This window comes from Buteo buteo, chromosome 5, assembly GCF_964188355.1.
Source record: "Buteo buteo chromosome 5, bButBut1.hap1.1, whole genome shotgun sequence".
Taxonomy (NCBI): Eukaryota; Metazoa; Chordata; class Aves; order Accipitriformes; family Accipitridae; genus Buteo; species Buteo buteo.
In genome coordinates this window covers 9,884,490-9,897,106 of record NC_134175.1, presented here as the reverse complement: position 1 = coordinate 9,897,106, position 12,617 = coordinate 9,884,490, and the positions used below count along the sequence as shown (strand labels likewise).

The following is a 12,617-nucleotide window of genomic DNA, read 5'->3' as shown; positions in this document are numbered from 1 at the left end:
TGTTGGCCATGGCAGCACAGAAAGCAGAGAAAGCATAACAGCAGAGAAAGCAAGCTCATTTTGTAGTAATAAAGATGCTTCAAGGGGTTCAAATTTCGTCGATGAGGAGTAGACTGCACTGGTGGAGAGCAGAGAAGCAAAATCTATCGGTAAGCAGTCAGCACTGTCAGCTGAGGGGTAGCTTCAGCTTTGCTGAAATTTTTTGAGTATGCTGAACCAGAGAAGTCCCATTCTCTCCCTACAAGCCCACTGCCTGGGAACTCCAGGCAGCTTTAGTTTCTGGAATTTTATATGAAGCAGCATGGTGGTTGTCACTGTAATCTTAGCAATAGATTGGAATACAGTAAGAATTACAGCCTTTGCCAGCATAAAACATTGCTGAGATTTGAGAAAGTTGCTTAGTGGCTGACTGTTGCCTTCCTCTGTTCTGCTGGTATCAGGAAGATTGATTGATGTCTGTTGTTAGTCCAAAGACACAATATGCCAGAAATCATTTACAGATTAAAGGACCTGAGCTTGATGGGCAGAACTGAGCTGAGTGAGGCATATTGATGCTTCTCCATCTATGTGACATTACCATGTTTCTGGATAAGACTGAAAGTCACAGAGAAATAGATTTGATTCATGGCAGCCTTTACCCTTAATGACAATCCCCGTGCCTTTTAATGTGTGCATTTTAATTAGGTGCTGCAAAAGGCATATCTGGTTGTATGCAGGCATAGCCTGTGTTTATCTGCCTCGTTCCATTGTTACTGTCTTAGTACCTGGAGTCCCCAGAAGAGGGAACTGACTGGCCAGCAATCAGTGCAAGAGATCAATTTTTTTTTCTATCTGTCTCCTTCCAAATCTCTTTCTTTCTCATAGCTCTGCAGGAAGTGGCCAGAAACCTGAGTACATTTGCCATATGGAGACTGAGTTTCAGATGTTGTGTTAGATCAGCCTCCACCATTTATTTATTGTAGGCTGGAATGTTTTGCCTGCCTGTGTCATGGCCAGTTTCTCAATGTGGGAGGGACTCATAAACCCCAGGATCTGCTTGGGCGTGACTGGCCTACTCTGCTAATGAGTAGATAACTGATAGTATACTGAGGGTTTATTATATGTCAATAAAGAGTTTAGATTAATGGATAACCTTGCAAATTCTGTGTGAAGTCTTTATAAAGCTCCAGCTTTGCACTGGGAGCATAGAGCTCTGACGGCTAGGCGGTCTGAGTGCTAAGAAGAAGAGAGAGAGTCTGAGAGACACAAAAGAAAGACAGAGAAAGACCAAAGCCAGAGAAAATAAAATATATTCAGGTTAGGAAAGGCTATACTTTGCAGACACTATGAAAGGCTTTCTTTCCTTTGCAGTCCTTGCAGTCCTTTTACTGGTGCACAGCTCTCAGGCAGTCTACGTTCAGGTGAGTTTTCTTCTCTTTGATTTGCTGGTATTACAAGTTCAACAAAGTACTGATATTATGTGAAGTGTGGCTGCAACAGGAATCTTGACCTAAACTAATAGACATGAATGTTTGCTTTGCTCTGGCTTGGTATCCAACTTCATCTCCCTATGGTTCAGTTTTTCTTTCTGTAAAATGCTTCATTTATTACTAACATGCTGCTGCAGTTTAATTAACTTCACCAGCCATATCACTGCTCTGAAATCCCTTGCTGACTGAGGCATTGCATTTCCAGAGGGTTTTTTTGCACATAACTGCATGTGTTGTGAAGCTGGAAGAACTGGGGACACCTCTAACTTTATAGAATGATGTACAAAAAAGAAGTTGTCTTTTCTCACCTGCTTCTAGGAAGTTCTTTATGAAAATGCTCTACAAGCTTATGTGATGGAGCCTACACACATATCACATATGAAAAAAAAAAAGGTGAAAGAAATTCTTAGCTAGATCCAATGAAATAGTAATAGGCAGATAAGCTATTAGAGGAGGCTATACCAAATTTTCCAAAATACACAGCACCTATGACTGATACTACATGCAACATGGAAGCAGTTAAGGTACTTCAGTGCTCTTGTCTGTACTTGGGAGTGTGTCAGATCTGTCTGCACTCATCCTTAGTAACAGTTTGGGATGTTTCAATTTGATTGCAATGTAAATAACTTCCTCAGAGTACCAAGAGAACGAATATTTCTTAAACAATTATTGACTCTCTCTATATGTGTGCAGTAGGTTTCCAGGGATAAGGTACTATCTTTGTGCCTTGAAATATCCTCTTTTTCTCCTTTGGATGTCATAGATATTCAAAGATAGCAGGTTTAAGCTATTCCTTTCTTCCAAATCATTCTTTAACATTTAGAGCCTCCAGGGGAACAGATAGCTTCCTATTTAATAAAAAAAAATCCCAGTTTTCCACTTTGAGGCATAAAAAATTAACTAAATGAGAATAGCTGTTTCTAGGTTGAGTAAAAATGTAGAAAGTGCAGCTCTGGAGTTTTGGCTCCTCTTTGTAGTTTGAATACTTATCTCATTAATCATTAAATCTGTATTTTCCTGAATATATGTGTGGTGTACTGTGCATGCGTGTTGCACTCCTTTCACTTGGACTACTTAAGGTCCCTAAAGTCTGACTAATTACTCAGTGCACAAAGGTGGCTTATGCTCTTGTTCTCTGAAATTCTTCCTGACACTTCCCTTCCCTCTCCTGTAATATGCCCGAAGTTGTTAGTTTAACAAAATGTTCTGCAAAGCAGAAGTGAAGTTTGTTTGACTTCATATCATGTTTTAAAAGACTGAGTGTCACTATCTCAACACTTTCCATCACAGATCTTGAATTAATATAATGGATACTGGAGGAAGATGGTTTACTAGGTGTGGAATAAAACCAGAAAAACTACAGAGATGGATTGTTCTGGCCTGCACTATTTCTGTGATAAAATCTCTTAGTTCAGCAACACAGTATGCACTTTAACCTTGGAGAAAAGATGCTGCTCAGATTGAGCTCTCTCTAATACATCTTTCTCATCTGAGGTGGGAGGGTGTTGGTTTTTTTTTGTTGTTCCTTTGTTGTTTTTTGTCACCAGAACATATACATCTTGGGGTTCATTCCTACCTTCTGGTTTCTCTGAAATTGCACCTGTAGAAATCCATCCTTTTTTAGTTCTCTGTTTTATGCTTTTGAGGTCTATGACCAATATCTGAATCCAGAACTACATTTATACAGGAAAAGTTAATTTTTCATAGGCAACCATGACTAATAAATTAAACCAAGTAAAATCACAAATTGATTGCAAGTAGAAAAGAGTTTGACTTTGTTAAGTAAATGTATGTCCAGAGTTTATCTGGTTGGGTTTTTTTAATTCTTTAACACCAAAATTCTGTGATTCTGTAAAAAAACCCCACAAACCAAAACCAACTCCCCCACCCTGCCCCCCGCCATATCACACTATTCAACACTGGACTCATGAGACTATGAACCAAGCAGCAGTATTTGGTCTCATGCTGTATCAGAGTCACTTCACTTATTTCTTTGAATGAGTAGGTGTTACTTGATCATCCTACTGACTACATGTTTGTCATTAAATGAGGTTAAATCACATGCTAAAGATCAATTTGAAAATGCTTATTTCTCTTCTAGGCCAGACTCTGGTTATCTGCAGACATACACAGACTTTATGCACCTAGCTTAATAATTGCAACATGTGCAATTTAAGTTTATGACCTCAACAGTGGGATTCACTCAAAACTGAGGGAATGGCCATTAACAGATACACAGGTTCTAGCAATCTACAGCATGGAGTAATATTTCCCAGAATGCTCTCCTGGCCTCCTGAAGCTTTTGGTGTGAGCTTTGAGTCAGAAGCATTGTATTTATGCTGCAACTTGTGTTCCATTAATTGTGTGGACAAGTTTTAAGTTCATGGAAACTTGTCACAGTACCTTGGAGTGAGGCTTTTCAGCTCTTAACAATGTGTAATGTGAAGGAATATCTGCTTTTGTGTGGTTAGAGCCTGCCACATGACAGCCAACACTTGAAGTTCTTCACTGGTGTATTAGAAGAGTGAACAAAATAAATTCCCATTTACACCCATTCAACTCATGATTTTGTAAATCTCTACCACATATTGCCCAGTGATCTCTTTCTAGGCTGAAGATTCCCAGCCTGTATCTTTTGACCCCAGATTTTATGGGTCTCTCTCATGGGAGTGAAAATAGAGAAAAGTAGTAATTCTGTCTCCGTCCACCGTGACACATAACGAAAGCCCTGACTAGCCAGCCAGATCTCAGTGCTGCTCCAAAAGGTCTTCACCTTGAAGAGCTGATCATTTTGCCTTCAATCAGTACCAATTTTATCAAGGCTTTGTTTTAACACTGTCTTTTCCCTGTAGTATGGTTTTTGGGAGAACTCATGGTTGAAATGGAATGGAATGGATTTCCCTAAGGACTGACTTCCTAATGCCTTTTTTTTCTGGTTCTGTCTACATAGGATGGAGACTTGAAATTCTCCCTTGAGTCCGTGAAGAAGCTAAAGGAGCTTATGGATGAGAACACACACATTAACCCTCGCATGGTGGTTTCAATGGCTAGCTATTCTCCATGTGATGAAAAAGATCTCCCTGAGGAGTTCCAATCTGTGTGCAAAAGAGAAGATGCATCTATGATTTTTGAGAGGCTGAGTATGTGGCTCATATTGCATAGTTGCCATTTTTATCACACTTTTCAACCTTAAACATTCAAATAGCAGCAGGCAAAGAAGCATAATTACTGTTCTGTCACTTCTAAAGTAGCTGAGAGAGTCCACACTGCCTTTCTACTACCCCTCCTGCAAGGGTTGGACTACATTAGCTGTGAGCCCCCTGTGAGAAAATTCCTGCTGTGTTGCGTTTAGCTGTAGCCTTTACAGATCAGGGTGCTGTAGCCATGAAAAAGCTTCCTCCAAGTAGTTGCACACCAACTTACATGTCTTAAAGTGAGAGTGCCCATGATCATCTCTGGCTTACAGGAAAAGCAGGGTTATATCACTCAGTTCTAGCTAACTACAAGTTGTAGCCAGGTCTGATTGCTCTCTCTAATCAATGTAGAAGAAGGTGTTTTTCCAAGTAGCCTAAAAGAGGTGTGAGATGTAAATGAGGTCTTCGGCATGGTCTGTCTCCAAGACACACATAGTGATTCGTGAACTGTCTGCTACAGTGTCTACTTATTTATTTTATTATGTTGCATAACCATTGTTATGCATAACCATTATGTTGCATTGTCCAACACAATGGACACTTTAGGAAGAAACACTACCATTATAATGAAAGTTGTGATTATACGAGCCACATCCCCAGCATTCTCGCACAAGATGTCCTATTGTTCTCTTGCTCTCTCATGTTCCCATTGTTTCCCCAATGAATTCAGGTTTGATTTCATTCTTTAAGCTAAGAACTAATTTTACTTATACCAGTAATAACTTCAGGAAACATTAAAACTTGTAAAACAGTAATGGAAAGGAGTCTCCAAATCCCTTGATGTTTGGTTCTGCTCTCTAAGAAATTCTCTTGCCATCTAATTGAAACCCTCTTTTTTCTCTCTAACAAACAGGCCTGGCTGTCCAAGATGATTTGTGTGAAATCTGTGCCAATGCTGCCTGCGCTGGTTGCTTTTGAATAAAGATGAAACAATCCAAAGAAGATGTGTCAAGTCAGGAAGTTTGTGCATTCCTACTGCAAGATCACGTACTTTCACAAATCAATATTTGGGCTCCATCTTCACCACAGTAAAACAGGAGCTGCTAGCTCATATAGACATGCCAGGGGTAGTGCTGAAATAGTCAGATCAGATGCCACCGGCAGTGCAGTTAGGGCAACAAGGAGACCGTAAACCTCATCTGAGAGGTTTCAGTTCTGCATGAGTTGTGTCACACTGGAACGAAAATGTCCTGGGCACAGGTTCATTTTCCACTATTAGGTCTTGATTGGAACATGATGGGTGAAACTGAGCAGTCTCCTGCAGTCTTTTTAATATCTAAATCTGCCTGTGATTTGGACTCCCCTACACATAACACCCCACAGCATGGGGTTATCTTTTCCAGCCCATGCTTTCCAGTGTGTTGGATAACTGTCTCACTTCCTGTAGGTCTGCATGTGTCATGTGTATGTTTGTAACAGAACTGCAGCAGGTAACTTGGGCACAAGTTCCTGGTGTTTAGCAACACTTTCATAACCAGAAATTTCTCAGCCTGTTACTTGTACTAATTGTTGCCAATTTAGGGAATGGATGCAGAGAAGCGCAGGAACACTTTCTAAATAGTTGTATGGAAGTTCCCTTCTTTTGGCAGATTTTCATGTTCATTAAGCTCTGTTTGGGAGAAAGGAAGTCCAAACTGCAATGCTGGAATCACTTTGAAATTAAAATATTGCCTTGTGTTTTTATTTATTGGTGGAAAGATTGTGAAGAAAGGATCTGCCCCTGTTTATATGCTATATATGAAATAAAAGCTAGTAATAATTTGGGATTTTGGCTTATGGTTTTGTTGGGTTTTGAGCTGAGTTCTTTTTGTGATAGTCTGCTTGCCTCCTTGCTTTTCTCCTATATAAGGTCTTTCTTGTCTGGGTTTTCACTGGAACAAAAGATATCTTATTAATATTGTCCTGAATTTGAAACAATTTGTGGTCCTTATATGGATCATAGTAATATAAGACTACATCATAGCTTTTAAATTATTCCCTTTTACTTTTAACTGTTGAATTATTATTTCCATTTTGTATATATGGGCCCTCAACTCAGCAATGAAGTTCTCAAAAGACTGTCAATCCTATAAAGCTAAGGAGTTATCCCAGCAACTGGGTGCCTAAATCCAGAACTGATGTTCAAAAAAAAATTAAATAAAATTAAGTGTATAGATTCCTTTTTCATTTGACAGAAAAGTTATATGGGTGCAGAAAAGAATTCCTCACATCCAGTATGTTGCCTACTCCAGGACAATAAACATTAAACAGCAAATGCCAAAGAGAGAGTCTCGCACTAAGGGTCTTCCTGCTGCCTTGAAATTGGCACCTCTGGGAAACTGGATTCCTGACTCAAAACACTACCTAGGCTTATTTTAACCCTAAAGTTATTTCTTTGCATATAGAAATGTGGCTTATTATTTTCTTTTAAAACTAACTTGACAAATCATTAAGTCTTAGCACAACAGCTTGGAGCGGCTCATGTAGAGAGGACAGATTATGCATTTTGCAAGAAAGTCTTACTGGCAACAAGGCTAGAACCAAGATCTCCCTGCTGATATGCTCCCAGTGTTCAAGCAGGGTGAGAGGGATGGACTGGAGACCCTCATGTGTGTTGTCCCACAAATCTTCTGCCCCTTTATATACAGTGGCCTGCCATCAAAAGGAACACCACAGACTGCTTATGGCCTAGTATGTAGAGCACTGTCTTGACGTACAGAAAAAGGGGGCTAAAGGAGGGCCTCCAACCTCCGTTTTGCACTTGCTGGATGAGATTTCTAATAATTGGGGGATTATACAGAATGAGGTTTGAGTCCCTGGGGGGAAGAGGGACAGAGCACAATAAAAGAAACAAAACAAGAAAGCCAAGAAACACCAGGCTGGAGTGGAGTTCCAGTTTTGTAGCAGGCTGTAGAAAGCCTACTAGAGAAATCATATTTTGAGGACTTGTGTTTCCCAACAGTCTCTGGGAACTGGGGCTGTAGGCACCGCATGCTCAGAGCAGAGCAAAGGTTTCATCAGGCTGGGTTACCAGCTTGGCCACCGACCCATGGTCACCTGCACACAGTCTGTGGGAAACGTCTTGCAAGCTTTGTGCTTGTGCAGAAACCCCAAGCTGACTTGCTGAACTGCTAATGCTGCGGTAAGAGACATACCAGCCACTGGAGGTGTGTGTGTATTAACAAGTGGGGTGTTATTACTTTAATGGAGAAGATTTATTTGCTTTAAGAAGTAACCCCCATGGGAAATGCTAAAAGTGCCCCTCCACACAGGAAAGCTGCTATCTCCTCCTCTGACTGTGTACTCATCAGCATCACCATCAAGGCCAGCATACTAAACACACACACAGCGAGAGAGCAAATGAAGGGAAAACAAGATAAATTTCAAAGACGTATCCTCTAGTTTTCATTGCCTTTATTGACAGAGATAAGACCAGACCTTCAGCTAATCACAGCCTTTTGCTCAGAAGCAGTAAGCTGCTGGGTCAGATTAATTATCTCACCTAATTGCACTTTTCGAGGGTAGAGTGTAGAACCATCCTAAATTGCAACGTTAGTCAGTATCCTCAGGCCAGTGTCATATACCCTGAGATGAACAACATGTTTTTAGTCTATTTTTCCTCACACAGCCTCACCTCAAAGTGTGTTCAAGGGCAAGCAAACTTAGCCTGATCACTGATGTATGTTTACAAAGCCCTACCTATGCCCAGTGAGCAGGTACCTGTGCAGACAATCTGCTTCCCTGGATAGCTGCACTCTTTGTCCTGAGCCGTAGCAGGCATTCATAAACAACCTTTGTGGCAGGAGAGTCTGGGCATGAGACCCACCTTGTATCCCTGCCTAAATGAAAGCACAGAGATGGCCCAGAGACCTGGCTGGGAACTTGAATTTTAGCATGATTTCTTGGACTGAAACCTGGGAAAAGTAACAAGTATTAAGCAGATGTTATATAAGCTCATTCTAATTTGTTGGTCAACATAAAGAAGCTCTAAACAGGTGATTATTCTATTTTGAAAAAACACATTTCAAGGTAAGAACATAACACAATTGGGTGGCATAAACACACTGACGTCACTTAGGAAAGAACAGACAATTGCACATTAATTACCTTTGTTCTTTTCCATTTTGATTTACAATTATCAAGGGATAGAAATTTAATTTTTAGAGTGTGAGTTTCTGAGGACCTTTGTGATACAGGACCCTGACACTGAAAGGGATTTTACATAAAGCAAACTTGTATTCTATTTATATGAGAAGCCTGTAAAACCACACATTATAGAGAATGATGCTATGGACAGGTCCCAGTATCCTCGTCCATGCTAAGAAATAAATGCATTTGTAACAACAAAAAGCCCTAGAGACCCTTTTCACAATCATTGCCATAACCTCAAACCAATATGAAATGTAGTATGAGATGTTAAATAGAACCAACATATAAGAATTAAAAATACTTGGATGATAAGTAAGGGAAGCTGTCCCTGATTAAGCAGTGTCAGATGAATTCAAGACAAAAGAGTTGGGACTGTTTTCAAATGCTGCCTGGCTTTTTTTCTTCCATAACTGAGTTGAGTGTATCCTGTTCAAAGCAAGTTTATTACACAAATTCAGTCTTGAGTTTTAGTCCTTCCCCGCGCCTCCCCCCATCCCCCTGCCCTAATGTAATAGCTCTTGACTTTCAGAAAATATTTTAGTGGGCAATTTCATGCAAGTGTCCCACAAAGATACACTAACTGCCATTTGATAAGCCCGGTAACAGGGCTGGACCTGCTGCCTTTGCACAGTGTATTTTATCAGAAGGATTTGGTGCTTCATTTCTGATTTATGGCTCTTACTGCGAATTGAAATTGTTGCCTTTGCTCTGATTTCTGTGATGCCAATGGACACAGAATCAGACCAGGAGATGGCAACTCATTATTGAAAGCTGAACTTATTTCTTGAATTTCCTGCAATGAGCTCTTCTAACATTTCTAGTACTTTGTTTCATGTTCACATCCTTTGAGAACAAATTTTACTATGCTATTTAATTCTGATCTTAAAATGTGATTTTAAATTTTGGTCTAACACTGAATTTAAAAAAACTTACAAGAGAACACCCAGGAAATATGCATTTTGATGTTGTGCTATAAAAATAGAAGAATATTCCAAGTTTGTACCTGGAACTACTAAAAATGGGTACAGGCCATACATTCCCTTGTATGCATGAGATTGAGGAGTTCTCTCTTCTGTGATTTTACAGATTATCTCTTGAGCTTTAAGGTTTACCTGAAAGTTCCATCTCCTGGATTTACAGGATTGGAGAAGAGTTTCAGTTTGTTTTTAACACAGAAAAGTGAGAGATTTAAGCTTTTTGGTTAGGAATGAACGGTTCAGGGTATGTCTGAGCACACATTGGAGTACAAATAATGCCAGAATTTTATCATTTTAACAAAAGCTGAGCACTGGTGGGCCAGGCTGAAGATTTCTGAGAGCTTAGGTTCATGAGCTTCCCCAGGGAAGAAACCTCAATGTGTAGGTCAAAGGGCAAATGCCAGACACTGATCAGAGTGGCCAGGCCCATCAGGGCATCAGGACCCTGGGACACGCTCCTACTTGCAGGGGAGAAATGGCTGTTAAACCCCTCAACTCTTCTCACTCTTCAATAGTTCAAGCATGCCCAAATTTTTTGTATGAAAAAGGCCAGCGTTGCAAAAAAATGATTCAGATGCCCAGTTCCTAGCCATGGGAGTCATGCAGCCACTTCTTATCACATTAAGAAATACTTTGATTCACAAGTTACTCTTTTTTTTAATAATAGCACTTGGAGAATGGGATGTCCCAGAGCCAAAGCAGAGGGACAGACTCCATTCCTTAGATATAGGCTTAGATTACACAGGTGAGTGTCTCAAGAAAATTTATTCAGCCTTTGACTTTTGCTCCTCAAACTACGGAAACGTCTTCATGGTCAAGGGCGCACAACACTACGTTGAAGCTGGAAAGCTTGTTAGTCAGCAGTTTTAACATCTCTCAGATGGCTCAGAGATTCATAACAATCTTCATTTGTCTGGCCAACTCCTGTGCCTCCAATGTCTACCATTTCATGTACCATGTCCCTATCATTTCCTTCTCAGATGGTAGTTTGTGGTCTTCATCCAGTTATTTACTTGGGCTGTGTTGAAGAGTTCACAAGGGAGTTGCACAACATGAAGCAGGCCCTGCCTGCTACGGTGAGTCAGAAACATCTCTGTAAGTTCTCCTTTTTTTTCTGATAAATAGTCTTGTGTTTTCCTAACAAGGAAGTTACACTGAGCTTTACAACACATCATTTTCTTTGGAGAATTCAGGACTGCCACTTGCTATAATTTTTAGCCTGTGTGTTTCCTTCATTTCCTACCTCCTATTTACAATGTGATAAAAGTTACTGAGCTTTAAAAGTTACAGGGTGCCTGTGGTAAAAAAGTGATCGCCATTGTGTAAGTTATATTCCTCTGGTGAAAAGCCCACTCTGAAAAGGAACTACGACCGTATCAAAAATAACACGTGATGTGCCTTAATCCATTTTTTTTCCCAGCTTCACCTCTGTTGTGTTTTATATGTAAGTAAATGTATACAATATCACTTGTGAATGGCAGGCATTTCACTTTGTGGTGCAGGTGAAATGTGGATAGCAGCATATTTTTAAATGACCATAAGGCTCAATAACTCAATCTCCATTAGGAAACAGCCAGACTGTATAAGCTCTGAGGATTCACATTTAGTTCTGAGCAGAGGATTACCATAACCACCACCACCATCCCGCTGAAAAATGGTCTGACTTAAATTTGATTTCACAAGTGTGGTAGGTCTTGCACGCAGAGATCAATTTTTAACTATATATAGTGTCCCCATTAAGTACCATCAGATGCTGCAAGGTATCACGTGCCCCAAAGGTGGAAAGGAAAAGAAAAAGAGGATGATAGGATGAAGGAATTCTTCTCCAATACGATGATGAGATCAATCCTTCAAGTTACTGAGGCTACATAAAATGTCTTAGTGCGATTTCCTTTGAGAGTTCAGATAGTTTAATGTGTTCATTAAGCTGATACAATTTAATTGGTTCATTTGAGGCATCTATATGAAAATTACCCCTAACAATAAAACAATAAAAATAATAACAATAAAAAGAAGAAAAGCAAGATCTTCTTTTGGGGTTCCACATTCTGGAAGTCTGAGAGGGAAGGAATTGAGAAAAGATCACTTTTTCTTCCTAGCAGAGACTATTAGTTTGTAAATTCTTGGACTCATTCTTGGTCATAGAAACAGGACCACTGCTGTGTGCGGAATGCTGTCTCTCCACTGTAACTGGGCTTTGTCGCCCCTTCCAATAGCAGGCATTATGCAAAGACTGTAATTCAGTCAGAACTGCAGAACTGAAGTCAAACCTGCCTCAGTCAGCTGTTGGGAAGGCCGTGGATACTTGGGGTAGACTAGATGCCATCAACTTCCATGCTGCAAATGCTTCCCTGAGAGTACTCAGGGGCCTATTCCAGTGGAGAAGAAATGAGAAGTTTTGCATGAATCTCCTTCTACTACAGGGTGTGTGAAGAAGCCTCTTGTTAAGGCAGTGATTTTCTACAACTGAATCAGGCTTAACTAGTAGAGGACATCTCTTTCCTGCATGATCAAGTTTCACATTCATCAATCTGCTGGTGAAGATTCACCAGCTTTCATCATTCATCTTCCTGGAGAAGAGAAGGCTCAGGAGGATCTTATGAATGTATATAAATACCTGAAAGGAGGATGCAGAGAGAACAGAGCCAGGCTCTTTTTAGTGGCACCCAGTGATGAGACCAGAGGCAATGGGCACAAACTGAAACACAGGAGGTTCTCTTGATCATCAGGGAATGCTTTTGCACTGTGAGGGTGACTGAGCACTGGAGCAGGTTGCCCAGGGAGATTGTGGAGTCTCCATCCTTGGAGATATTCATACACCATCTGGACATGGTTCTGGGTAACCGGTT

The 12,617-nt window shown here is 40.4% G+C and overlaps 1 protein-coding gene across 1 annotated transcript; it reads left to right on the top strand.

Annotated features, from left to right (window-relative positions):
• Positions 1-1,184: 1,184 nt before the first annotated feature.
• Positions 1,185-5,732, top strand: GUCA2B (guanylate cyclase activator 2B). The gene is made up of 3 exons (XM_075029253.1): positions 1,185-1,400; positions 4,420-4,609; positions 5,517-5,732. Exons 1-3 carry the CDS (start codon positions 1,326-1,328, stop codon positions 5,579-5,581), a joined length of 330 nt encoding a protein of 109 aa, XP_074885354.1. The 5' UTR covers positions 1,185-1,325; the 3' UTR covers positions 5,582-5,732.
• The last annotated feature ends 6,885 nt before the right edge of the window (positions 5,733-12,617 follow it).